This window comes from Betta splendens, chromosome 8 (assembly GCF_900634795.4).
Source record: "Betta splendens chromosome 8, fBetSpl5.4, whole genome shotgun sequence".
NCBI lineage: Eukaryota > Metazoa > Chordata > Actinopteri > Anabantiformes > Osphronemidae > Betta > Betta splendens.
In genome coordinates, this window is record NC_040888.2 from 11,500,015 (window position 1) to 11,522,596 (window position 22,582).

Below are 22,582 nucleotides of genomic sequence, written 5' to 3' on the forward strand. Positions count from 1 at the left end.
ACAGTTCTAAGTTCTGACTACACCAGCACTTCAGTATAGTTTCCTCCAAGTTCTTTGCCAGAGTGCACTTACAGCAGTCGCTGATTGATGGGATCCGAGATTGGCGACAGCTCCCCAGTGAGTAGCTGGCTGCCCTCTTTAATACTGGATGACCCCGGCCTCGGCGCGTAGAGGCACAATGCTGTCATTAGAGTCCATTTAAGCTGAGTTCAGGCTCCGAAAGCTCCACATGTCACAGGGGCGTGGACGCGAGCGTTAAAATGACAACGGCCGCGGGATTATTTTCCCATTCCCATTGTTTTGTGCTATTTCGCGTGAACGCGTGTGTGTCAGATCTGGGCTTTACACCTCACACACATGTTTAGCGCAAATGCACAGGCCCCCCCCCCCTCCGACACCATCGGCAGTTTCGTGTGACAGGAACATCCCTCTGGGTCACCGCTGCGTCCCACCAGAACCAACGCGCTGAACCCCCTCCCCGCTCACTGGGACGTTAATAAGGGCGCCGCTCCAGAGATGAACAGGCGCTGCCATCACAGGACCTCCCCACTTGATGCCAAGCAGCGCCAGGAGCACCAAAGGAGTCATGCCTGCACCAAGGAAAGCAGGTAGGACCCCGTTAGGAGCCTGACACAGACCAGTCAGCGTGATCCATGTTTTTGCATTTAATTGCTCAGCGGCTCGTTTGATTCTATGTGCAGTTGGGTTTTTATACCATTTTTCCCTCAGATCTAAATAAATCAGAACTGTTCACTTTGCCACGGGCCGTAATTCATTTTAATCCTATTCTATTTCATTGCTTCCTATTTTAGTATTTTAACCACCGTGTTTCCTTTCAGTTTCTGCAATTCTATATATAAACGAGTGGGCCGCGTCGCCGACATGCACCATGTGTCGTGTAATATTAGTATTTTTAAATGACATTCCGGGTGTATCACAACCTGAGCTGGCCGAACGCGTTATTTATCGCCCGTCGCCGTGTTTTATTACTCATTGATGTGCGTCGTGTGTTTATTGGATGCGGCCGCTGCCCGACGCTGCCGGTGCCAGGGCGGCCTCGCTGGGCTTCGACCAGCTCTCCCCGGGCCATTAATCATGTCAGCGGGGTGCGTGAAGGAGCCTCTCCCCGGGCAGTTATGCTTTCTTCTGCACTTGCGCCGTCACTTACCGAATCCCCTCCGGCGTCGAGGGCCGATCTGTAATTTCAGAGCTCCTTCCTTTCTCCCCGTGCGCCGCGTCGTGCACCTGTCTCGGCGCGTTTCGCCCCCCCCCCCTGCAGGTGCAGCAGCCGTGGGGCTGTGTTGCGGCCCCTCCTGCATGTGTTTGTTCCATCCCACGCCGCGATGGCCGCCCTCGCTCAGACAGCCCTCCTACATCCCCACAAATGCTACTAATCCCTCCTCTGGCAGGCGCGGTAATGAAGTGTGAACTGCTGCACAGTAATCAAGTCCCAAAGTGAAAAAGCTCATCTGAGTTTTATTTACGAGCGTTTGATTTGGCCGCGCGACCGTACAGCGTCTCCTCTTCACAGGGAACCAGCACCGACACACTTACTAATTTTTATAGTGATGTAATAAACTCAGCAGAAGGATTCATGCAGATCGGTTCCTCCTCCTCTAGACTGAATGTTTCCCAGAATCTTCCTTCCTTCGTCCATCTGCTTCTCCAAGGGTTTAATTTCTGTCCCATCTCCATCTCACATGTTCGCTCCTCATCCACCCAGGGAGTCTCGACACTTGACAGGGACCAGAGGGGTGAGTCTGGGCCCACGCCACCTCCGCTCCCTCCTCCTCCATCTCTATCTTGCTGCCTCAGTGGGATGTTTTGAACATGATCTCTACAGATAATGTAGCTCCGTCCCACTGAGAGGGGAATCTGTGGTGTGAAAGCATCCACATCGTGACCGCATAGAACAAACAACTCTCACGAAGCATCTGTAGATCTAATTTGGGCGGGCGCCGCACAAAGCCGCGCACTCGGTCGAACACGTGCTCCACGTCGGCCCAGAACCCAGCGGATCCAGCTGGTTCGAGGAGACTTGAGCTTCCTTCTCGTACAGTCCCTCTCACACAAGGTCTCCTTTGTGCCTCCTTTGCTGGACGACGTCGTCAATCATCCTTGAGCATGTGTTTATCTCTGCGAGACGTTCCTGTTGATGCCGCAGTGTGTCGAAAGGCATCCGCGGGACTTTAACTTCACAGAGCAGCCGCAGCGCTGGCCTTTCTCCAGTCGGCCAGCTTACTTACCGCTAGCCTGATGTATCGCTTCAAGGTTACCTGAGGTGCTCGCTTCATCTCCTTCAGACAGAACGTATTCATTCCATCCCTCCGCGGCAGCTCCTCGTGTCCGGGTCTCACCCGCTGTGTTCTTATAATCCACTGTCACCGGTGTCTTTCTGCTCCAACAACCTCCGTCGGTGACCACATGACCTTTGCCCTGTCCATCACTCTAACAATGAAGCCAGACCCTTGATCTGAAGCAGGTCTCGGTGCTTTGATGAGCTGCTCGCTGCACATTATCCAAACTCAGATCTGCCCTGTGAGTGGATCCTAAGCCTCACATAGGTCCAGTTACTTTTTCTGCAAGTCCAGTCCGTTTGCACCTTTTCTAGTCTTAGTTGTATTTCACATAATGGTTTCCTGCATGGCAGTAACATCGTGTAATATATATTTAGATTCTTAACAACAGCGTCCCATGACACCCGCGGGTTGTTGGCCCTCGAACCCTCTGGAAACCCAACAACCCTTCTCAAATCATGAGGCGCATTTGAAAGAATCTTCAGACCAACACGCTTCAGGGAAAAGCAATGCCGTCTCAACCCCGGCGTCTGATGTTTGCAGATGTTATGCCGGACTCCAAGTGTCACGCTGCTGGAGGAGCGCCACACAGGTTAAGTTTCTTCCAGAGAAGACATGTAGATCGTCACACCTGAGAGCGCTGACTCGCCGCTTCAGCCACACACACACACACACACACACACACACACACACACACACACACACACACACACACACACACACACACACACACACACACACACACACACACACACACACACACACACACACACACACACACACACACACACACGAGGTGGTTTTGAGAGAAAAGCAAAAGCAAAATGTTCGGCTCATCTGTGTTTTAGTTACAGAAAATTGAGAAATTATCACTTGTGCAGAAAACAGGTGTTTTTTTTTTCAAGTGATGCAATTACTAAGATTGAATTATCCAGTTACATTAAATCAAGCAGTATTTTTAACTAAATTTTAGCTGTAATTATTTTAACACCATGTTTAATTATAATACAAATGAATATATTGTATGTGTTCTACTTTTTTTTAAATTGAGAATCTGAGTTTTGAGCAAGAGTTGTAGATCACGGACGATCCTCTACTAGATGTAAAAATGCTGGTTGAACGTAAGCTTTGCAAAATTACATGGGTGTTGGAAAACAACCGCAGGCCCCATAATAAAAAAAATTATACAATTTTATTGAATTCAATTTCCAGTAAAGAAGTGAATCTTTCAAGGCTGTCCTTTCTCAGACCCACTCATCCATTTCTTTTAAATTTAATTCAAGCTTTTTTTGAACCGGGAGCTATAAATATTATTATTATATAATCATATGGTGACAAAGGTTGTTCTGTGTAATACTGAAGGTAATACACACAAAAGGCTTCTAATGTGGGCGTGCATCAGTGAGGAGGTAGAACGACGAGTTGTGTCTGTGAAACCTGATGAGTGCAGACCACCTACGCAACAAACGATGACCAGACTGAACTGCACTGGATCAAAGGAGACACGGTGACTCGCAAACTGGAGGTGGAACGCACAAACGGCGATTACACACCAACCCACACCGCGGCCGGCACGCAGCCGCCTGAGCCAAATAACAGCATCACACAGAAAGAATATTCTTGGAATCGCTTCTGCCGTCGGTGGGTGTGATGCTGAAACCTAAACCGAGACTGGCACCGTGATACCGTCGCTCTCCGCTGCTCACAGCAGATGATTTACTATAGAAATATGTCTGAAGCATTAATGAGGGGAGGAGCCGTGTTTTGGGGCTACGCTGCTGTGGGTTTCTGTCCAGCCCATAAAAAAAAATGTCTGTTTCTTCCTTCCCCAGGACGAAAAAACAGTGCAGCAGCTGCAGAAGGTAAAGAGCAGCATGAACCGTCTGTGTGAATCACCATGGGATAATGAGTACAGTCTATCGAATTAGTGTCATGAAAATGTGATTAGCCGCTCACGATAAAGTCAAATTGTCTAATTGTCTTTATCTCTGTGATCTGTCACGGCAGAAAGACCACCGTATGAGCCAAACATCCCCGAACCAACCACCAGGGCTGAACTCATGAAATGTAAACTTCTGTTTTCTTTTGCCTTTCTTTAAAAATTGAATGTAAAGAGGAAAAAATATAAAATAAAATGGTTTACTATATGCAAAATGCTCCACCTTCAGTTTGTGCTCTTCTTGCTCAGACTGGGTCTCCCTGTGCCTGGACGACAAAACTGCACAGAAACTTTTATGGATTTCAGAGGGCGGGTCCAAAGTGGCGCGCACGTCCGACGCAGTGTGTCCGTATCCCACCAGGCCCGAGAGATATGAGCACTCGCCGCAGGTAGCGCCTGCAAGCAACATGCCAGACTGCAGCGAATCCACTAGCACTACACCCTCCAGCGACAGGGCATTTGTTTGTATTCCAGGTGCTGTGCAAGGAGGGCCTGCTGGGGCACCGAGGGTACTGGGAGGTGGACTTTGACGGCTGGGTGGTGATCGGGGCCGTCTGTGAGAGCGCGCCTCGCAAAGGCCTGGACGGCCCCAGCGGCCTCGGGGAGAACAGCGGATCCTGGGGCGTCGGCTGGTCAGGCTCCTGCTACCAAGTCTGGCACAATGGCGACAACGTGGACGTCCAGCTGCCCCTGTGCACCACCATGGGCCTCTACGTCGACCAGCCTGCCGGCATCATCAAGTTCCTCTCGGTGGAGGGAGAGGGCGAGGGCGAGAAGGAGGTGCGGCTGATTCACAGGTTCAACGCCGACATACAGGAGAAGGTCTTCCCCGGATTCTGGATTGGCACTAATTCCCACTGCCTTCTGCGGAAAAAGGATCAGTGACACAGCGGCGGGGTTTGTAGGTCAAGTAGTGTAAATTCAAGAAGGTGTCAGGATGGAAAGTGAACACTTGTGATGTCTGGGCAGCAAGTGTTGGGGTTGTCGAGCAGAACTGAAGCACGGTGTGACATCTTCGTAGAGTGCATTCGCTTTTTCTGTGGTGCATGACGAAAGCTCATGGGTCTCACCCGCAGACGTCTTATTTTATCCTCTGTTGTCTATGTGTGCGTCTATTTAATACGCTCTGAAATAGGCCGTGTCGTGTCTCGCTCGCTGTGCGCTGCTTCTTTTTATGCACTAAAGGTAGTCAATAAATTCAACTATTGTGTAATAACACTGACTCTGCATTATTTGTGCGTCGTATCAGTGTTGAGCAGCATCTACAGTAGACATGACCTCAGTGGAGCGCTGAGGCCCTCTAGAGGAATACCGGAGTATTGCACCCCACAACATATTCACACGAGTCTTTCTTCTCTTGGTGTTGCTCCTTTATTTGAAACATAAAAGGATTTAACAGAGCACGTATTTTTGAAATGTCTTCCCTACACATTTGTTCCTTTTCATCTCTCTCTCTCTCATATACACGGTCAGTTCCTCACGCATTCATTCATTTCAACAACGCATCTGGAGGCTAAAGAAGAAACCAAAAAATTCCCCAGAACTCAGTATTGAGTTACAATCATGCTATCAGTCATTCATTGGCGAAAAAGTACAAATAGGCATGTTATGAGGAGGTGCCGGTGTCCTCCGCTCACATTTTAGGAAAGCCACAAGCTTCGCGTTAAGTCGACCATTTCTGTGGTTTCTACCCCTTTGGAGAATGGTTTGGTTTTGGAGGGAGCGCAACAACTGGCCCGGTCGGTCATGTTGGCAGGAAGAGAGGCCTGAGCATGCGGAGAATTATGCATGTGGTCAGAGGGACATCAGTGGTGTTAGCACTCCACGCGAACGCGTTTGTCCACGATGTGACAGCGAAGCCGGTTTATTAGAGTGACTAACGAGCGAGAACGCCTCAAAGCAAAGAGCGAACGCGGGAGGAGGGATGTCGCGCACGTTTCATCTGTGCACGCTATAAAAAAAAAAGTTTAAAATGTCACCTCAAAACGATCAATTTTGAGAAACATGTGGTGCGAAAAAAGGTTTTAAAAAAAGTTGAGATGTCCTGGAGTACTTAGCATTTAGCTCATTATCATACAGTAACGCACCATGTGCAAAAGTGGTAGCATGGAGCTGTGAAGACAACAATTATTACGGGTAATAGGATCAAAGGTGAAGGTGCATGAACACTGTTACACACGTTTTAGTGTTGGTTTGGATCACTACACACATGTTGACGTCTGATCCTGAACGTAGTGTCGGGGGATGTGGTGTAGTTATTGTGAACCGTGTAGTGAGGTGCAGGGGTAGTGTTGAAAAAAACGCTATTAGTATTCATACATTATTTCTGCTTCAGTTACTCCTCAAAGCACGTGGCATTAATCTTGGTTAGTGAGAAATAAATGGAGGTACTAGCATTGACGCCGTTTTCACATACTGCCCGTCGATTCACTTCCGCTCCTGTCATGACAATCTCTCCCCACATTCATTGATCACTCCAACTGTCGCTCGCGGCTCCTTCGCTCTCCCTCCCTCAGTGCTTAAGGGAGAAGTCCCCTGTGTTCAGCCGGGGTCGAGGCAGAGCCCCGAACATCTCTGTTCCGTCGGTGGCTCCGGGGGCCAGCAGGGCTTTCATACTGGCGGCGATGTGCTCCAAGTCAGCACAGCCGACCTGAGGACCAAGCACCAACACGCTGCACGTGAATGCGAAGCGCTCGTTTCATCAGAACCACTGTATGCACGTGTAATGTGCAGTATGTGTAAAATGCCTCGCGCTCACCCGCTCGCCACTGTTGCTGTCCGCCTGAGCAGCTCTGCTCCCTCTGCAGCCCCACACGGGCACCGATACAGGCAACGAGCGGGCCAGAGCCATGGAGTGGCTGTGACGGGCCGAGACCGCGGCCTGACCCACGGCCATGCTGCGCGACGGCGGCGGAGCGTCCTCGCTGAGCGAGCCTAGGACACGGGGCAATAAGCGCGACTGATGCACAGACCGCTCGTGAAACGGTTTCCTTTTATCACGGCAACTCCTACCGTCAGTGCTTTCCTCCTCCCCATCAGACTCAAAGAACGGCTCACAGTCCCGGGACAGAGAGTCCTCGTCCATGGAGAAGACACCTGAAGAAGAAGAATGATAGAAATCCTCAGAGCTTTCACTCCTCAAAGCGCTTAAAAGGAAACTATATACACTGCGTCGATCCGCACCAGCGCTTTCATTCCCATAGGGTCTCCTCTCATCCATATCTTCCTCCTCCTCCTCATCTTCACACTCCTCTTCCAAATCCACAATCCCAGACCTCTGTCTCCCCCGCTCGGCCTCCAGGACGCTCTTCTCTCGTTCCCTCTCCCCGTTACTGCCCTGTCCGCTACCGGCTCCTGAGCTGTAGATTGACGGGTAGCTTTGGGAGAACAGCCTGCTATTGGGGCTGACTCCGCCCACGCCACCGTCCCCTGTATAGCTCTGGAGCGACAGCAGAGAATCGAACACGCGGAATGTTTTTAAATAAGTACAACGGTGCTGCTGAAGCAGGCCACTCACCCCCCTGTGTCCAGGATCAGAGGTCAGGTCAACCACCAGCTTGGTTCCTCCCTCTCCCCCAGCCGGCCTCGTGTGCTTCTGAGCCGTCAGCATGGTGGTGGAGTGCAGCACTGCGATGTCGTCCATGTAGCGGCGCGCCGACTCAGCCAGAATCCCCTGACCCCACACGTTATAGGAGAAATCACACTCCCTTGGAAAGGCACTGCCGCTCTCCCGCTTCCTCACCCCATCTCCAGCTGATGGCCGAAATGTCTTGGAGGCTGTAATTATGGCCAGGTCACAGCCGGACTTTTGGCAATATGCTTCCACAGCGGAAAGTAGCACCAGCCAGCTCTCTTTGTGGTTGTCTAGGATCTCGGGCTCGGGTGACTGGGTGATGGAGGCCATAATGGTGGCGAGCGTCGTCTACAGAGGTCTTATGTGAACAGACTTAACGAGAGAACGTGCGCTACTGATGAATGACGATGAGGACGTTTTGGTTTTAGCACAGGTCAAAAACTGGAATAATGATTTCGGGGGGCAGGAAAGTACAGAGAGTTGACTTTGGTAACTAAAATGTATGTGACTGAGTTGAGTAGGAAATCCACTTCCCTTACGTTTCTTCTGTCTTGCTGGTGTGCTGTTTCAGGGGAAACCAATGATCTATCAGGCAGAGAGGCACTAGGTGACTTTATGATATGACTGGGTGGTGTCTTTAGGCGTGGGAGAGCCAGGGGAGAGAAGAGATGGAGCCAAGTTGCTGGTGATGTCTAAAAAAAAAAAGAAAAAGAAAAAAAAAAAGAAACACAACAAAAGCAAGGTCAGCAATATTAAATTGCAGATCTCTCCTTTGTAACGGTGCTGACTAGGTTCCTCCATAGATAACGAATATGGATCCTTAAACAGATTGCACAAGTTTAAATGTGTGCAAGTGGCCACATGATTGCGGCGTGTACAAACTTAAATCTGCCCCCTGACTGCGGCTGCCCGCACCGCTCCACGAGCTGACACCAACCGATGCTAACTACTGTAGCTGCTGCACTGGTCACTGTGGCTCTGCCGTAACCCCGCGTTGATCCCCGTCTGCTGCCATCTTTGCGGTCGCCACTGCTTAAACTTCACGCTACGGACTTTTCCGTGCGGTTGCTGCCACTGTCGCAGCCGTTGTCTGTCGTTATCGATCTTGTTTATTTGCTGTTGTATCGCAGCCTCCTCGCGATGGAACCACACTAACGCTGCACCTCCATTTTTCAGACGTTTGCAATATCCCGGAGCTCCACGTATAAAGTCCGTAAACAAGAGGAGGTGTTCACATACCTGTTCGCTTCCTTTCTTCCACGTTGCAAGATGTTGATCGATCTATAAATGTACCTTTTATCTATCATACGTTTTCTACCCTCTCCCACGGTTTCTCTCCCCTAGCCAGGCTCAACACCAGCAGCAAGCTGGCAACTATTAATAAAGGCTTTTCCTCTTAGCAATGTCAAAATAAAAGCCGAGTGACTGGAACTGTAAAATGCTTCGTTTCTTCATTGTATACGTTATTAGCTTTTATTGTTATTACTGAAAAACATAGCATTTGTTTGTTTGTCAAGCTAATCAAACAAAAGTAGTTCGGTTGATCAGAGTCTATATCGTTATATTCATTAGATTTGTTTTAGGTTTAATTTGAAAGCTGCACTCAACCCTTATCCTGTTTCGTTTAGGTTCCTGCTAGGCACCTTGACAAGCTGTGACGTCACCTGTTTACTGATTTCCAATTGATCGCACGTTGTTCACGAACGCCAGGTCTCAGCGGGCTAGTGCCCGAAAATCAGCAAAAAGTTGAAAGTGTTGCAGAGTCGAGCTATTTCTTTATTTCTTTTTCAATTATTATTATTATTTCTTTATGCCTCTTTTGGTGGAATTTGTTTGCAAATGCGCATTATTTCGTAGCCCACACGGCGCAGATATTATAACTGAACTATACTGCAGTACTTGCATGTACTATATGTGACAGACAGCGGACTTGTCCAGGGGTCAAAAGTCGTGTTTACTGCCCTCTAGTGGTCAGAATGAAGAACTGTTGCATTTCTAATCAGTATACAGTAGTATAAACTTTGTGGGGGTAAATGAGACCCAAGTTTATTACAGCTAAGCGTTCACAAACAGCACACTCCAGCTGCACAAGGATATAACGTAAAACTGTGAAACTAGCCCTAGTTTGTGCTTTGTGTTTCTGCTGTTTATTAACATGATAGTTACTTTTTAGCGAGCTGCAGTTTATATTCTTTATTTGTTCATTTTTGTAAATAACTATAATTAAAATTGTAATTTTTTTTTGTCACATGGGGGAACAAAGAGTCAGACTGCATTTATTACTTTGTTTTCGTGTGCAAACTTGGCCATTAAAGCTGATTCTGATTATTCGTTATTGCTACTTTGGCAATGACGCAATCACGTCGCGGACGTACATTTTGGAGGCGGGGCTCATCGTAGGCAGGAAGTGTGGCGTAACATTTGTTTTGAACGCAGCAGCGACACAAGTGATACGAGAATGGAGCAAACCACTGAAGATTACAAGGTATTAATGTCATATTCAGTATTTACTTGTTAAAAAGGCATCTGTCACTCGGTTGATATTTGTGAAACTACTGGTGCTCACGACGTCAGTGTTAGCTGATGTTGCTTGACGCTAGCTATGGGTTCTGAAATATATTCGATTAACTCCAGGTGTCAGGGACATAATGGTGTCAAGTTGATACATATAATTTCAGGTTTAGCTGTCGAATCCACCGATGTCTGTTTATACAACCTAATGGACTCGACAGAGTGTTCGTTCAATCACACAATAATAGACTACCACAGCAAAGTCTACCTAACTTTTGTCACCGAGTGACCTGTCAGAGCATCTAATCATGTGATGCCGTCGTCACTTTATTACAACCCAGGTTTGTCACAGTCACGAGACACAAAACAACGTTGTCTCAACTGATCAATATGTTTGATTTCAGACTTTAATTGACTACTTCCACAGACAGTGACAATTGAGCAGGGTAGCCTAAACAGACACTAGCAAAGAAAATATAAACTGATTCAGTCATGGGAGTATTTGCTGCTTTGACACGTGTGACAGTTCATTGTTGTCTTTTCCCCCCCAGCTGATATTTGAGAAAGAGGGAGTGTACCTTCACACAAATGCAAGAAGGAGCAACCAGGAGACCACCATCCCAGGGTTTATACGCATAGTGGAGCGGGTGAGCACAAGTATAAGTTGATGCTGGTTAGATACAGGGAAGGAGATAAGAAGAGCACCAGTGCTATTGACATTGTCTTTGTTTTAGGCTGGCATCCCAGCGTTGGAGTGGAGCCCGCTGGAGCAGGAGAGTGGGAGTGCTACTGTAATCTTCACTAAAAAAGTCAGTAGAACACATAAACACAAACAATAATAAGCCAGTGTGTTTTTAGCTCCCCTCTATTTTCTATTACTGTTACCAATTAGGATGGAGAAAATGGAGAGGAGGATTCAACCTTTGAGCCTGGGTATGAACCGGATTGGGCAGTCATCAGCACCGTAAAGAAGGATCGGGAACAGGTTCCAGTTAAAGAGTCAGGTGCACTTTGCATTTCTGTCACCAGATACTTATGGTGTGTGAGAGAAGGTACATAAGACTAAAACCCTTCCCACCCACAGGTCAGTGGGCATTCTCTCTGCCGCTCTCAGAGCTCTATTCTCTCAGGAGGGCCAGGTTCTCTTTGGGTCGAAATTTTTTAGTGCTGACTAGTAGAGGGGGACACCCGCTGCCTGCTCTACACTTCCACAGAGGAGGAACCAGAGAACTCCTCAGAGCCATGCACCGTTACATCAACCTAGACCAGTATGTTTCTATTGCCATAACCACAGCAGCAGGTAGCGTGGTACTGTTAATTTAATAACGTCTCTAAATAGTTGTGTTATTGTCATTAGGTCTCCAGTTGACGGGCGGCTCTTCCTTGCTTACCCCCATGAACCAGGTGCTCTTCCTCAGTCATTTGACAAGCTGCACCTCTTTGATGATGCAGGGTCAGATCTTGTCTCGGTAATTCCAGTTTTTCTCTGCACTTAAAAGAAAAAAAAAAGACAAGAGAATGATTAATGCTGCCAGTGTAAATCAATGCATAATATCACCAGCATTCCCAACCTTCATTTCCTAACATATAGCAACAGGCTAAGTTGTGTTTCATATAGTTATTGTAGTCAATCAAAATAAAACATCCTTATTTTTCCTTTTTTTTTTTCCCATACAGAGGTTTATCCATGACCCGTATGCCACTACATTTGGCGGATTCTCCAAAGTGACCAATTTCTTTAGAGCGGCACTTCGCCCTCCAGAGTCCCCCTTTGTACATCGTAATCCTCAGGATGCTGGCATGCCCTCCCAGTCTGACGACGAACCTGGCTTTGAACTCATCAACTGTGTAAGGACAAAAAAATATTTAAACAGCAGACTGAAGAATCAGAGGCAGGGGTCAGTTGTTTTATGGTTGTTTTTTTACTTTAGGGGGTAGAACTTGGCCCCAGGCCAGATGTAAGGAGGGGACCACCACTGGCCAAGTGGGAAGAGTTTCTGGACCCTGAGGGACGTGTGAAGAACCCAGAGAAAATCAAAGAGCTTGTGTTCAGAGGGGTATGGCGTTATCTCTGTTTTTTCACTTCCTCTGTCTAAGATGAGCCGTATTAAGCGCCTGCTTCTTGCAGGGCATCACACCGTCACTGAGGAAGGAGATCTGGAAGTTCCTTCTGGGTTTTTATCCTTGGAACAGCACCACAAAGGAAAGGGAAGATATGCTTCGGGTCAAAACGTTGGTGCTTTGTTATCTGTTACTGATAATGTGAAAGTTGTATTTTTAATTCAGATGCAAATAGGAAACAGGAAGTCTGTGGCTCATTTTAGAGGTGCTAATAGAGCAGTAATCAAAAAAGCCCTCTGTGTTTGCAGGGACGAGTATTTCCGAATGAAGGTGCAGTGGAAGTCTGTCAGTGAAGAGCAGGAGATGAGAAACTCTCTCCTCAAGGGATACAGAAGCCTAATAGGTCAGCTGTGCTGCCTGTTAAACAACAGGAGATCTGTTCTTCATGTCAGTCAGCTGCCTGAGAGAGCACAAGATACTGAAGTTAAACTGCCTTTGTTCTGCTGTGACAGAGAGAGATGTCAACAGGACAGACAGACAAAATACGTTCTTCTCTGGGAACGACAATCCAGGACTGACTCTGCTTCACAATGTGCTGATGACGTACTGCATGTACAACTTTGATCTCGGTATGTAGTTCCATTTTCCTTTTCATTCAAGAAGAATTAACTGACAAAATCTACCATAATAAATAGGTGTTGGATTTATAATAAGATAAAGATGAGCTTCAGCAGCTTCCTATGAAGAGAAAGAGGTTTTTGATTAGTGAGTACATCGTTGGTCCTTTACGAATCTGCTCAAGCTGTTAAGGACCATACATTACCCACCCCCTATAAGTTCAAATCCCATTTTCAGTCAGACTGGTGTCTAATTCAACCCCTACAGAAATAGAAACTGATGAATTGAAACCACTTGCATCTTGACTGGGGTCATTGTCTTGTTGGAAAATTATTCTTCTAGCAAGAGTTGCTGTAGAGAAGCATCTGACTGGCACGATGCTGTGCAGAGGAGTCACAGGTGGCCCTTTTGTGCATCCCAGGTACCTGCTGTGGGCGGCCAGCCTGTAGCCAAACGCATAGCATTCTAACCACAAATGAAGATGTTTTGACAACAGGAGAATTTTCTGTCCTTCAAGACTTGTCCACTGCACGTCTGTTTCTGTTTGATAAACACAAACACCACATGACTCTGACACTAGACTTTGTCTTCCTCCCTGTTCAGGCTATGTGCAGGGGATGAGTGATCTGCTGTCCCCCATCCTGTTCGTCACCCAGAATGAGGTGGAGTCCTTCTGGTGTCTGACAGGCTTCATGGAGCTGGTGGTTGGTAGAATCCTCTTTCTATCACAGGAAATGTAAACCGTGTTGTGGTCAGTGGAACCATTGGTGTCAGCCTGATTTCAATACAAACAGACCTGTATACTGTACTTGTCCGTCAGTGTGGTCTACGTTTCTAAATAGAGCAGCTATATAAAGCATGATTTTAAAAGTTCAGACATTTGATGTGCTCATTTCTGATTATGTTTTCCTCCCTGCAGCACCAGAACTTTGAAGAGTCTCAGGAGGCCATGAAGCAGCAGCTGCTTCAGCTCAGTATCCTGCTGAAGGCCCTGGACCCAGAGCTATGTGACTTCCTGGGTTAGTCAGCCGGTATTCATCCAGCCCGACTGGATTCAAAAATACACCCTACCTAGCCTTGAGGCAAAACTGAGCAATAACTTGTAGCAATAAGAAAGTAGGGCAGGAACAAGGACGCAAATTAGAGCCTGTTTTACACCATAAAGGCTCAAGGTTGTACTTCAGAACTAATTGTTTAATTTATTATTTTACATAAAGTGCACCTAAACTGAAAATTTGACTTCTTGTCATTAAAAAAACATTTCTTTTGTGTGTCAGACTCTCAGGACAGTGGTTCCCTTTGCTTCTGTTTCCGCTGGCTGCTAATCTGGTTCAAGAGAGAGTTTGCTTTTGAGGACATCCTGACTTTGTGGGAGGTGAGGGCACCACAGATGCATATGTGCAGGAAGTAAATATATATACAAAAACTGCACAGATAAACGACAAGGGTCACTTTAGTTTCAGACCCGGATGCTGTCATGATGTATTTTACGTTGAAGTAAAACAAAACGATTATCGTGTATCACAAACATAATGTCTTGTGTTTGTTGCCTAGCTGGCTTTTTTTTTAATGCTAATGAGACATCCATCCTCAGGTCATGTGGACTCGTCTTCCATGTGACAACTTCCACTTGTTGATCGCCTGTTCAATCCTCGAGTCCCAGAGAGGAGAGCTGATTGGCTCTCAGCATGACTTCAACACCATTTTGAAGGTGTGTGTGTGTGTGTCTAATATGTACTGTGTTAACCATGATTAGAAGGCCTTTGTTGGTAAACCTGTGTAAATATTTCTATGTCTGCAGCACATTAATGAGCTCACCATGAAACTGGACCTGCAGAGTGTTCTACGAGGAGCGGAGGCCATTTACCTGCAACTGATTCAGTGCAAGGTGGGGTGACAAGTGTTTGACACATTGAATCTGATCCACACAATTAAATGACATTAGACAAAGGTTCCCATAAGAGTGTGAAACAACTTCTAACTGGTCTCTCTAGATCTGAGAAAACAAAAACATGAGTGCACACAGAAAACAAAGAGGATGATGGATGGTTTCTGGAAAAATGCTGCTTTATAACCATTCCCTGGTTGACGTCTTTTCCTCCCCTGCCCTCCCAGGAGCTTCCAGTGAAGGTGCAGCAGGTTCTAGGTATCTACGCCCCCTCCAGTTCTGGGACAGACAGCCCGGACTCCCAGACTAGCGAGACACAACACCTCCTCGACCAGCCCCAGGCAGAGACTGCTGCTTCTAGTTCATCACGTGGTCCCACTTATCCCTAAACCTTTAGTTCAGCTGATGGACTGACACATACACACACACATGTATGGAACATACTTTATCTACTCAACAACAAATATATGTAAATAGTGTTTGTGATGATAGAGTGAAAAGGGAAAATGGTCTGACTGTAAAGACTGTTATAACTATCTGTCAACGGCAGGGGGCGCTGTGTCATCACTTTTCCTTCACGGTCCCGTTTTGAACAGTTAGTTTCTTTTCGTATTTTATGTGACAATTCGTCTCTGTCACTTGTCTACTCTCCAAGCGCCTTCCAATGCTGCTGTTTTACCAGTTATTTAACATTTATATTCATGTTTGCTTGTCATATTTGTTTCATTGTGCTTCCTTTGCACATTTTATGTAAGGTTTGATTTGCAGTAGATTTCCTCACCTTCCTCCTCGCCACTGTAAGGATAACACTCTGTGGCAGTGTATGATGCCATTCCAGTCCTATGCAGAGGTTGTGCATGCCTTTATTGTTTTTACATGAAATGTGGTGATTATGTCTAATATCATGACACTTTAATCCACATAGTACCAAATAAATGGTTAGATCCTAAACTTTCTTCCTCGTGTCTGGTCACAACCTGGATCTGGTCTGTTCCTACTGTATTAGTGGAACTCGTGAAATGAATTGGTAGCAATATTTTACTAGTTTCACATATATGTCACAGGAGGCTTTATATTATTAAGTAAACCTTGAATGCAACTAATTTAGTTATAAGTGCTTCCTTCCCTGATAAAGTTTTACTCATTGTCTTAATCTGGAATATTTCTGCAAGTAAAGACAATGAGAAATAATACTTAAAGCTTTACTTTAGAACAGTGTAGTGTATCACAGTACAACCTCCATCCATTTGTTTAAGCAGCATCTTGACTTGTGAACTGCTTAAACTCTGCCCTCTCCCCTCTCCTCCCCCACTGGCCAGCAGGTGTCTGTATGAGGTAAATGGCTGAGGGTTAAATAGGACCACTGTTCCTCCACTGTCTCGTGAAATGAACTGGAAAATGAGGGGCGGGGAGCCACACCCCCTTCTCAGGACTCGGGGCACTCCTCCTTTTTTCTCATCGCTGTCCCTTTCCCCCCTCAATTCATGTTGTTTGAATACAGCTGCAATGTATGAATTTAACAGGGTGCTTAAACAGGCCCGCGATCTGTCACCATTTCTTTTGGACCCCTCCCTCCCATCTCTCCGTCCACCCAAACCTGACCTCACTTGACTGGCAGAGCTAAACCTCACTCAGTCCTTCATTCAAACTCAATCTGCTGTTGAAAGCCTGTTTTATAGACAGAGGCCTCACTGTCAGCTTTAAACCCCATATTCTCTCGCTAACTACAGCAACAATCAAGCAATGTTGGAGGATTAAGCCTCTTCATGTCATTGTGTTGTGTGTCTTAGTAGATGATGTGGCTGTAGATCTACTCTCTGTGCTGTAGGTCTGATTTCCAAAACCACTACTTAAGTTAGCTCTAGAATTTGTTGGTTCCATTTAATTAAACAGAACTGATTTTCCAATAGACATATTAAGTAAAAAAAATATTAGTATGTACAAAGTTATTCTATCTGTGTGGGACATCTGCAACCAAACAAATATCATCTGATGTCAAGAGATGAACTGACGATCACCTGTCACAGAGGTGCAACAGGTTGGTGTGTGACCTGCTGCAGAGCCACATGTCAGGTCAGAGTTTTATTTTGAAGTATCTCTAATTTAAAGGCATGATACCGGTGAATCAGGATTATTAAACGCTTAAAGTTAAATGGTAACTTTGCACCTTTTCAGCTAAACTGATCTACTACAGGTTAAATGGTTTTAAACGATTTCATTTATTTTTTTTATTTAATTGTGTGTTGCTCATTATTTCCTAAAGCTTGAGATACATCTTACACAACCACGCGTCTGATAAAATAAAGTTTCAAACTGTTTCAGTAAAAACTAAGCCACTGATAGATAGAGATGATTTTCATGTTCAACTCATAATACTGTATAACATACTAAAACTCAGGTTGGACAGATTCATGTCAAATTAAATATGTATAGGTTTTGCTTTTCTACTTTTAGTCATGTGAAGTAAAGAAAAATCATCCCTCCGTTGAAACGAGGATGAATTATTGATGTTCAGTTGAAATCAAGACTCGACAATCTTGGTGTGGTCGTCCATTTAACTCCTATTTGAAACATTAGCTGCCGGTGAAGCCTCTAAGTGTGAAAAGCCACCTGTAATGACTGTCAAATGCAATCTGCATTCTCCACTGGTGAGTGCGAGGCCATTGTGATCACCAGCAGCGTCCCTGGGGACCGTGTGGAAAGTGTGTCTGCCCCGCGAATGTGTGAAGTGTGTGTGAGGAGCCAGCAGCAGGCAGAAGGCCAGGGGCTGTTGTCTGACACTGATTTGTAAAGCGAGACAATATGGCTCATTGACCTGCCCGGCTCCACTGTCTGCTGCACATACCTCGCCCAGCCCTCCCCGGTGGCTGCGCTGCCCTTTAAACACGAGCAGCAGATTGCCACAGGCAGAGAGGGCAGGCTGCCGGGACGCAGGCTGCTTTGACAATGAGCATCCTCGGAGAAAAGACGGGGACGAGGCTGAGCAGGAAATCAATTAAAAAACAGACTTTTACTGTCTTTTGTGCTCTGGATCTTGATTTAGCTCATTTAGCGAGCATTTTTTAAGCTACTTTGATTTTTCAATAAATTGGGTGATTGTTTTTTACTTGAATTCCATTTATCACTTATTACATATTATTTATGTCAGATAAAAGTAAATTCAAAGTAACACATTTAAAATCCTTGTGTCTGGAAGGAGAGACAAAAATACAATAATGTTTGTATATTATATGAATGCCTGGAATATATTATTGACCATTTAAGGTGCTGGAACGTTCTGTAAAACTGAAACCTGTTGCTGAGCGGAATAAAGAATCTCTTCTTTGACACAATAGAAGAAATAAAAACTGGCTCCATGGCTCTTATATTTTTTATATATTCTTTATATATGCATTTGCAAACATATTCTTGATCTAATGTTATAGTTACATTAATATTCAATATGAAACTACTGTATTGAACGGTACGTTAAGTCAAAAACATCTTTTGTGTGGGGACATCAATAATTTAACATCTCTCCTGTATTTGACATATTTCCTACCCTGCTCACTTTGTAAACAAACACCCTCCTTCTTTTGTGATCCATTCCCATTGTCAGAGTCTGAAGATGACCTTTTCTCTCCTCTCTCTGCCTCTCGCAGCCTTTTCTTTCCCTCTCTTCTCTCTTTCACTGTCGACGACAAGCTGTTGCTCTGTCCCTGCGGGCCACTCCCTCTCTTGTCTGCTCTTCTTTCCTCCTCCCCCGTCTCCCTCTCTCCACTTGCTCTCTGTCTTCCCCCCCTCTCCCCACCTGTTGAACCAATTGTTGCATGGACAATATTGTTGTCTTATTATTTTATGTCACTCATTAGGTCGCCTGCCCCTTCCTGCAGACCTCTCCCATCCCTCTCAGCCACTCCCTCTCCCTCTCTCCCCCCCCCCCCTCTCTCTCTGGTGGGTATAAAACTCACCGGACATAGCTCAAGGCTGATGTTTCGCAGAGAACCACACGACAAGACAAGGATTGTGGAGGTTTAAACTCCTAGCTCCGGAGGTGACAAGGGGACACTATCTACAGTCCTGTGTTTCTGCCCAGTTTGGACTCCCAGTTTGCCCATCAGGCTGTGCAGATGGAAGGGGGAATGTCTGTGTCTCTGTGGTGTGAGGAGGTGGAGGACGTCCACGGTCAGGACCAGGGTCCGACTGAAGCCAAGAACCTCATCAGGTGTTCGCCTCAGGTTCGAGCCACCTGGGACCCCACAGTGTCAGGACATCGCGTGATCCAGAGGCTGCTTCACATGGAGGAGAGGTACATGCCCTCCATGCTCTACGTCACCCTGATTCAGCGGGATCCTGAGCGCAGGGAGGAGCTGGCCAAGTGGGCCCTGGAGGTACGAAACGCTCACGCTCCAGCCTCTTCATGTCCTTCACTGTTATGTGATCACAGCAGCATCTGTCTGTCTCGCCTCCCTTTGTCCCGTCCAGGTGTGCTGTGAGTGCGGCTGTGACGAGGCAGTCTTCCCTCTGTCCGTCTCTCTCATGGACAGGTTCCTGTCTGTCTCTCTCTCTGTACCTGTCTCGCCTTACTGTCTGGCTGCGGGCTGCATCCTCATCGCCTCCAAGCTCACCGAGTGTGACAACATCACGGCAGACACCCTCTGTGCCGCAGCTGAGTACAGCTTCCAACCCTGCAACCTGCGGGTGAGCCAGTCGCACAACTGAAGCATCTGTACTAGCAGCAAACTCTGAGTGTCCAACCAGAGTACACATTTAAGCATGAAAACCTGGTTGATTCTGTCTTTATTACTCATCAAATCCCTGATCTCATACCACTTTGTAATTATTTAAAAGGGCTTTTATCTACTGCTTTACTCTGCGCATATACTATACATGACCACTAACTTTATAAAACATAAAAATATGTTGAGGGATTTGTGTACAAATGTTTTGAAACTCCACGGAAGGAGTTTTATTGTACATAATGAGGATAAGCAGCAAAATCACTTGTTAAAACATCTGCAATCTGAAAACTTGCACCATATTTTAGCATATTTACTATATAATCAGTGATGAAATATATTAACAAACACAAATCACAAAAAAATAGACTGATAATGTATGACTAAACATGAATGTTTCCTTCAGATTTACCTTTCCTTAAATTTACATTGTTATAGCTGCACATCTTTTGCCCTCTCACACTTTCCATTTGTTTCCATGTGCAGGAATTGGAGCGCCTCATCCTCGCCACCCTCCGCTGGGACACAGCAGCTGTGACGCCACAGGACTTTCTCCCGCATTTTCTAGCCTCCGTGGGGCAGCAGGGACGCGGCACCGGCGAGGAGTCAGAGGAGGAGCGTCTGTCCACCCTGCGGCGGCACAGCGACACGCTGGCCGCTATGTGTGCTTGCGACTCGCGTTTTTTGGGAGCGCCTCCATCACTTGTTGCTGCTGCATCACTGAACTGTGCCCTGCGAGGTCTGGGCAACAAGAGACTCCCCCAGCTGGCTCTTATGAGTGAAGCTTTGGCAGAGCTGTGCCAGACTGACCTGGTGAGTCCAGCATAAAACAAAGGCTTAAATAAGGCCATCATGGGCCCCTCACAAAGATGAATTTCTAATAATTATTATAACAACAATAATTTGAATTGCTTTGCATCCCAGGCAGTGCTGCAGTGCTACAGTGAGATGATCGAACATGCTCTCCGGCAGCGGCTGAGGAGTGGGCATCAACAGGGACCCATGGAGAAAGATGAAGAGGTGGAGAATGAAAGACCTGGGACGCCCACTGATATGAGGGAAATTGATTTCTAAACACGTGTGTGAGATGTTACACTGAAAAAGTGAACTACTGAAAACAGTAATCAGTCAAACTGATATAAAATGAAAATGCCATGTTTTATGTACTCTGAAATGATAATATTAAGTAACTTAATTTATTCTTGGTTAAATTATTTGTAACATTTTTGAAACTATTTGTTTTTCATGTGCCATATTTTTATCTATTGTGCTAAATTCATGTCAGACTTCAGGTGTTGTGATACATACTATTTATAGCATTTATTTATTATCTTGTGCAATTACGATGTTTGTTTTATGTTAATTTATTTTAAACGGCATTGGCTTTGTATTTTTTAACTTAATTAAACAAACATTCATTTGAATTGAAAACACTTGTGGGATAAGGCATGCTAAACTGCTGTTTGTGAACTGGAGGAACATTAGACAAGTGACAATGTGTTCAAGCCAGTCTTAGACAACAGAGCGTCAGAAGAGTCTCGTCTGGGCTGAAGACGAAGGACTGGACCGCTGTTCCAAAGTTATGTTCTCTGATGAAAGTCTTTGGAAATCAGGGTTCCAGAGTATAGAAGAAGAGAGTAGAGGCATAGACTCCATGTTGCTTGAGGCCCAGTGTAAAGTTTCCACAGTCGGTGATGTTTTGGGGTACCATGTCATCTGCTGGTGTTGATCTACTGTGTTTTCTGAGGTCAAAGGTCAATGCAGCCGTATACCAGGACATTTTAGAGCACTTCAGGGCTTTCTGCTGCTGACCTACTTTTAGGAGATGCAGGTTTCATCAGGATTTTGCACCTGCACACAGTGATAAAGCTACCAGTACCATGTTTAAGGACCATGGGATCCCTGTTCTTAATTGGCCAGCAAACTAGCCTGACCTATTGTTAAAAGGAAGATGCAATATACTAGACCAATGTAGAAAAGCTGAAGGCCACTGTCAGAGCAACCTTGGCTCATAACACCTGAGCAGTGCCACAGACTGATCAACTGCATGCCATGCCCTATTACTGCACTAATTCAGGCAGAAGGAGCCACAACTAAGTATTGAGTGATGTACATGCTCATACTTTTCAGTTAGCCAAGATTTCTAAAGTTCCTTTCTTTGTATTGGTAATATTCAAATTTTATGAGATACAGAAATTGGGGTTTTTCATTAGTTGTCAGTTATAATCATCACAATTGAAGAAATAAATATTTGAAATAGGGAGAAGAGAAATAAACTTTCCAGTGGGCAATGAATTGTTCTTTGTCTAGTTTTAGTGGACAAAAGTACAAAAACAATATTTTCATTTTATTGCTGTTTCAACACATTCAGGGAAGCATAGCTCAGCTGTGAGAACTGTGGGAGGAAACATACAAACTCAGGCTTTAGGAGATTAATCAAAATACCTTCTTCAAGACCCACGGTCAATAAAACATTCTTCCCTTTACATGTTTTTTTTTAAATTTAGTATTGAATAAAAACGTTTTATACTAGTTCTATATACAGTAGATACAAATGACGACGGTGTCTTGGATGAGGGGGAATGGGAGGCACTTTTCACTAAGGAGGTAAAAAATATAACAAATCATGGCATATTTTACTTAGGTCTGCAAATTAGTTCAGTTTATACTGTAAATGTAAACTTATTTCTTTAATCCTTGAAATACATAATAATTTCACATGATTTTGAGTTTTTTTCTTGACCATAGAGATGAGCATATTGTCCCTGCAGACACACAAACCTCAAAGTCAAAGGTAAACAGAGCTGATATGTGAAGATCCATGTTGTATTGTTTGTAGGGATTTTTCTTTTTAGTAAGTTTTCCTTTTTTTAAATGCAAAGTTTCCCAGGCAGGGAAAATGATTTCTAAGCGTGTGTGATGTTTAAAAAATTATAATATATATAAATAACTTCTCTGTCTCCACCTCTACCATTC

General features: G+C 45.5%; 4 protein-coding genes across 4 annotated transcripts; 3 read left to right on the plus strand and 1 right to left on the minus strand.

Moving 5' to 3' along the window:
• Window positions 1-478: 478 nt before the first annotated feature.
• Window positions 479-5,452, plus strand: zgc:195001 (uncharacterized protein LOC567531 homolog). Its single transcript, XM_029159240.3, has 5 exons — window positions 479-608; window positions 4,130-4,159; window positions 4,305-4,364; window positions 4,486-4,625; window positions 4,711-5,452. Exons 1-5 carry the CDS (start codon window positions 554-556, stop codon window positions 5,119-5,121), a joined length of 696 nt encoding a protein of 231 aa, XP_029015073.1. The 5' UTR covers window positions 479-553; the 3' UTR covers window positions 5,122-5,452.
• A 132-nt stretch (window positions 5,453-5,584) lies between these two features.
• Window positions 5,585-9,210, minus strand: akt1s1 (AKT1 substrate 1 (proline-rich)). The gene is made up of 6 exons (XM_029159237.3): window positions 9,050-9,210; window positions 7,754-8,502; window positions 7,420-7,675; window positions 7,249-7,332; window positions 6,995-7,170; window positions 5,585-6,886 (listed from the first exon to the last, which is right to left on the minus strand). The coding sequence occupies exons 2-6, from the start codon at window positions 8,138-8,140 to the stop codon at window positions 6,749-6,751; spliced, it is 1,041 nt and encodes a 346-aa protein (XP_029015070.1). The 5' UTR covers window positions 8,141-8,502; window positions 9,050-9,210; the 3' UTR covers window positions 5,585-6,748.
• A 929-nt stretch (window positions 9,211-10,139) lies between these two features.
• On the plus strand, window positions 10,140-15,839 carry tbc1d17 (TBC1 domain family, member 17). The gene is made up of 17 exons (XM_029159236.2): window positions 10,140-10,295; window positions 10,873-10,968; window positions 11,056-11,130; window positions 11,214-11,325; window positions 11,406-11,589; window positions 11,679-11,790; window positions 11,999-12,169; window positions 12,253-12,378; window positions 12,450-12,553; window positions 12,691-12,785; window positions 12,895-13,011; window positions 13,604-13,704; window positions 13,920-14,019; window positions 14,278-14,375; window positions 14,595-14,711; window positions 14,802-14,888; window positions 15,116-15,839. Exons 1-17 carry the CDS (start codon window positions 10,269-10,271, stop codon window positions 15,275-15,277), a joined length of 1,884 nt encoding a protein of 627 aa, XP_029015069.1. The 5' UTR covers window positions 10,140-10,268; the 3' UTR covers window positions 15,278-15,839.
• A 3,044-nt stretch (window positions 15,840-18,883) lies between these two features.
• On the plus strand, window positions 18,884-20,938 carry ccndx (cyclin Dx). The gene is made up of 4 exons (XM_029157842.3): window positions 18,884-19,258; window positions 19,353-19,568; window positions 20,093-20,419; window positions 20,531-20,938. The coding sequence occupies exons 1-4, from the start codon at window positions 18,998-19,000 to the stop codon at window positions 20,678-20,680; spliced, it is 954 nt and encodes a 317-aa protein (XP_029013675.1). The 5' UTR covers window positions 18,884-18,997; the 3' UTR covers window positions 20,681-20,938.
• Window positions 20,939-22,582: the final 1,644 nt, after the last annotated feature.

Bases quoted from the DNA above. Each gene is read 5' to 3' on its own strand.
- zgc:195001 (XM_029159240.3), top strand. From the start codon at position 554: ATGCCAAGCAGCGCCAGGAGCACCAAAGGAGTCATGCCTGCACCAAGG. The intron at 4,160-4,304 runs GTAAAGAGCAGC...CTGTCACGGCAG, and splicing joins CAGTGCAGCAGCTGCAGAAG to AAAGACCACCGTATGAGCCA. The intron at 4,626-4,710 runs GTAGCGCCTGCA...TTTGTATTCCAG, and splicing joins GATATGAGCACTCGCCGCAG to GTGCTGTGCAAGGAGGGCCT.
- ccndx (XM_029157842.3), top strand. From the start codon at position 18,998: ATGGAAGGGGGAATGTCTGTGTCTCTGTGGTGTGAGGAGGTGGAGGAC. The intron at 19,569-20,092 runs GTGAGCCAGTCG...TTCCATGTGCAG, and splicing joins TCCAACCCTGCAACCTGCGG to GAATTGGAGCGCCTCATCCT. The intron at 20,420-20,530 runs GTGAGTCCAGCA...TTTGCATCCCAG, and splicing joins AGCTGTGCCAGACTGACCTG to GCAGTGCTGCAGTGCTACAG.
- tbc1d17 (XM_029159236.2), top strand. From the start codon at position 10,269: ATGGAGCAAACCACTGAAGATTACAAG. The intron at 10,296-10,872 runs GTATTAATGTCA...TTTCCCCCCCAG, and splicing joins AAACCACTGAAGATTACAAG to CTGATATTTGAGAAAGAGGG. The intron at 11,326-11,405 runs GTGCACTTTGCA...TCCCACCCACAG, and splicing joins GGTTCCAGTTAAAGAGTCAG to GTCAGTGGGCATTCTCTCTG.
- akt1s1 (XM_029159237.3), bottom strand. From the start codon at position 8,140: ATGGCCTCCATCACCCAGTCACCCGAGCCCGAGATCCTAGACAACCAC. The intron at 7,333-7,419 runs GTGCGGATCGAC...CTTCTTCTTCAG, and splicing joins CTATGGGAATGAAAGCGCTG to GTGTCTTCTCCATGGACGAG. The intron at 6,887-6,994 runs GTGAGCGCGAGG...CTTGGTCCTCAG, and splicing joins ACAGCAACAGTGGCGAGCGG to GTCGGCTGTGCTGACTTGGA.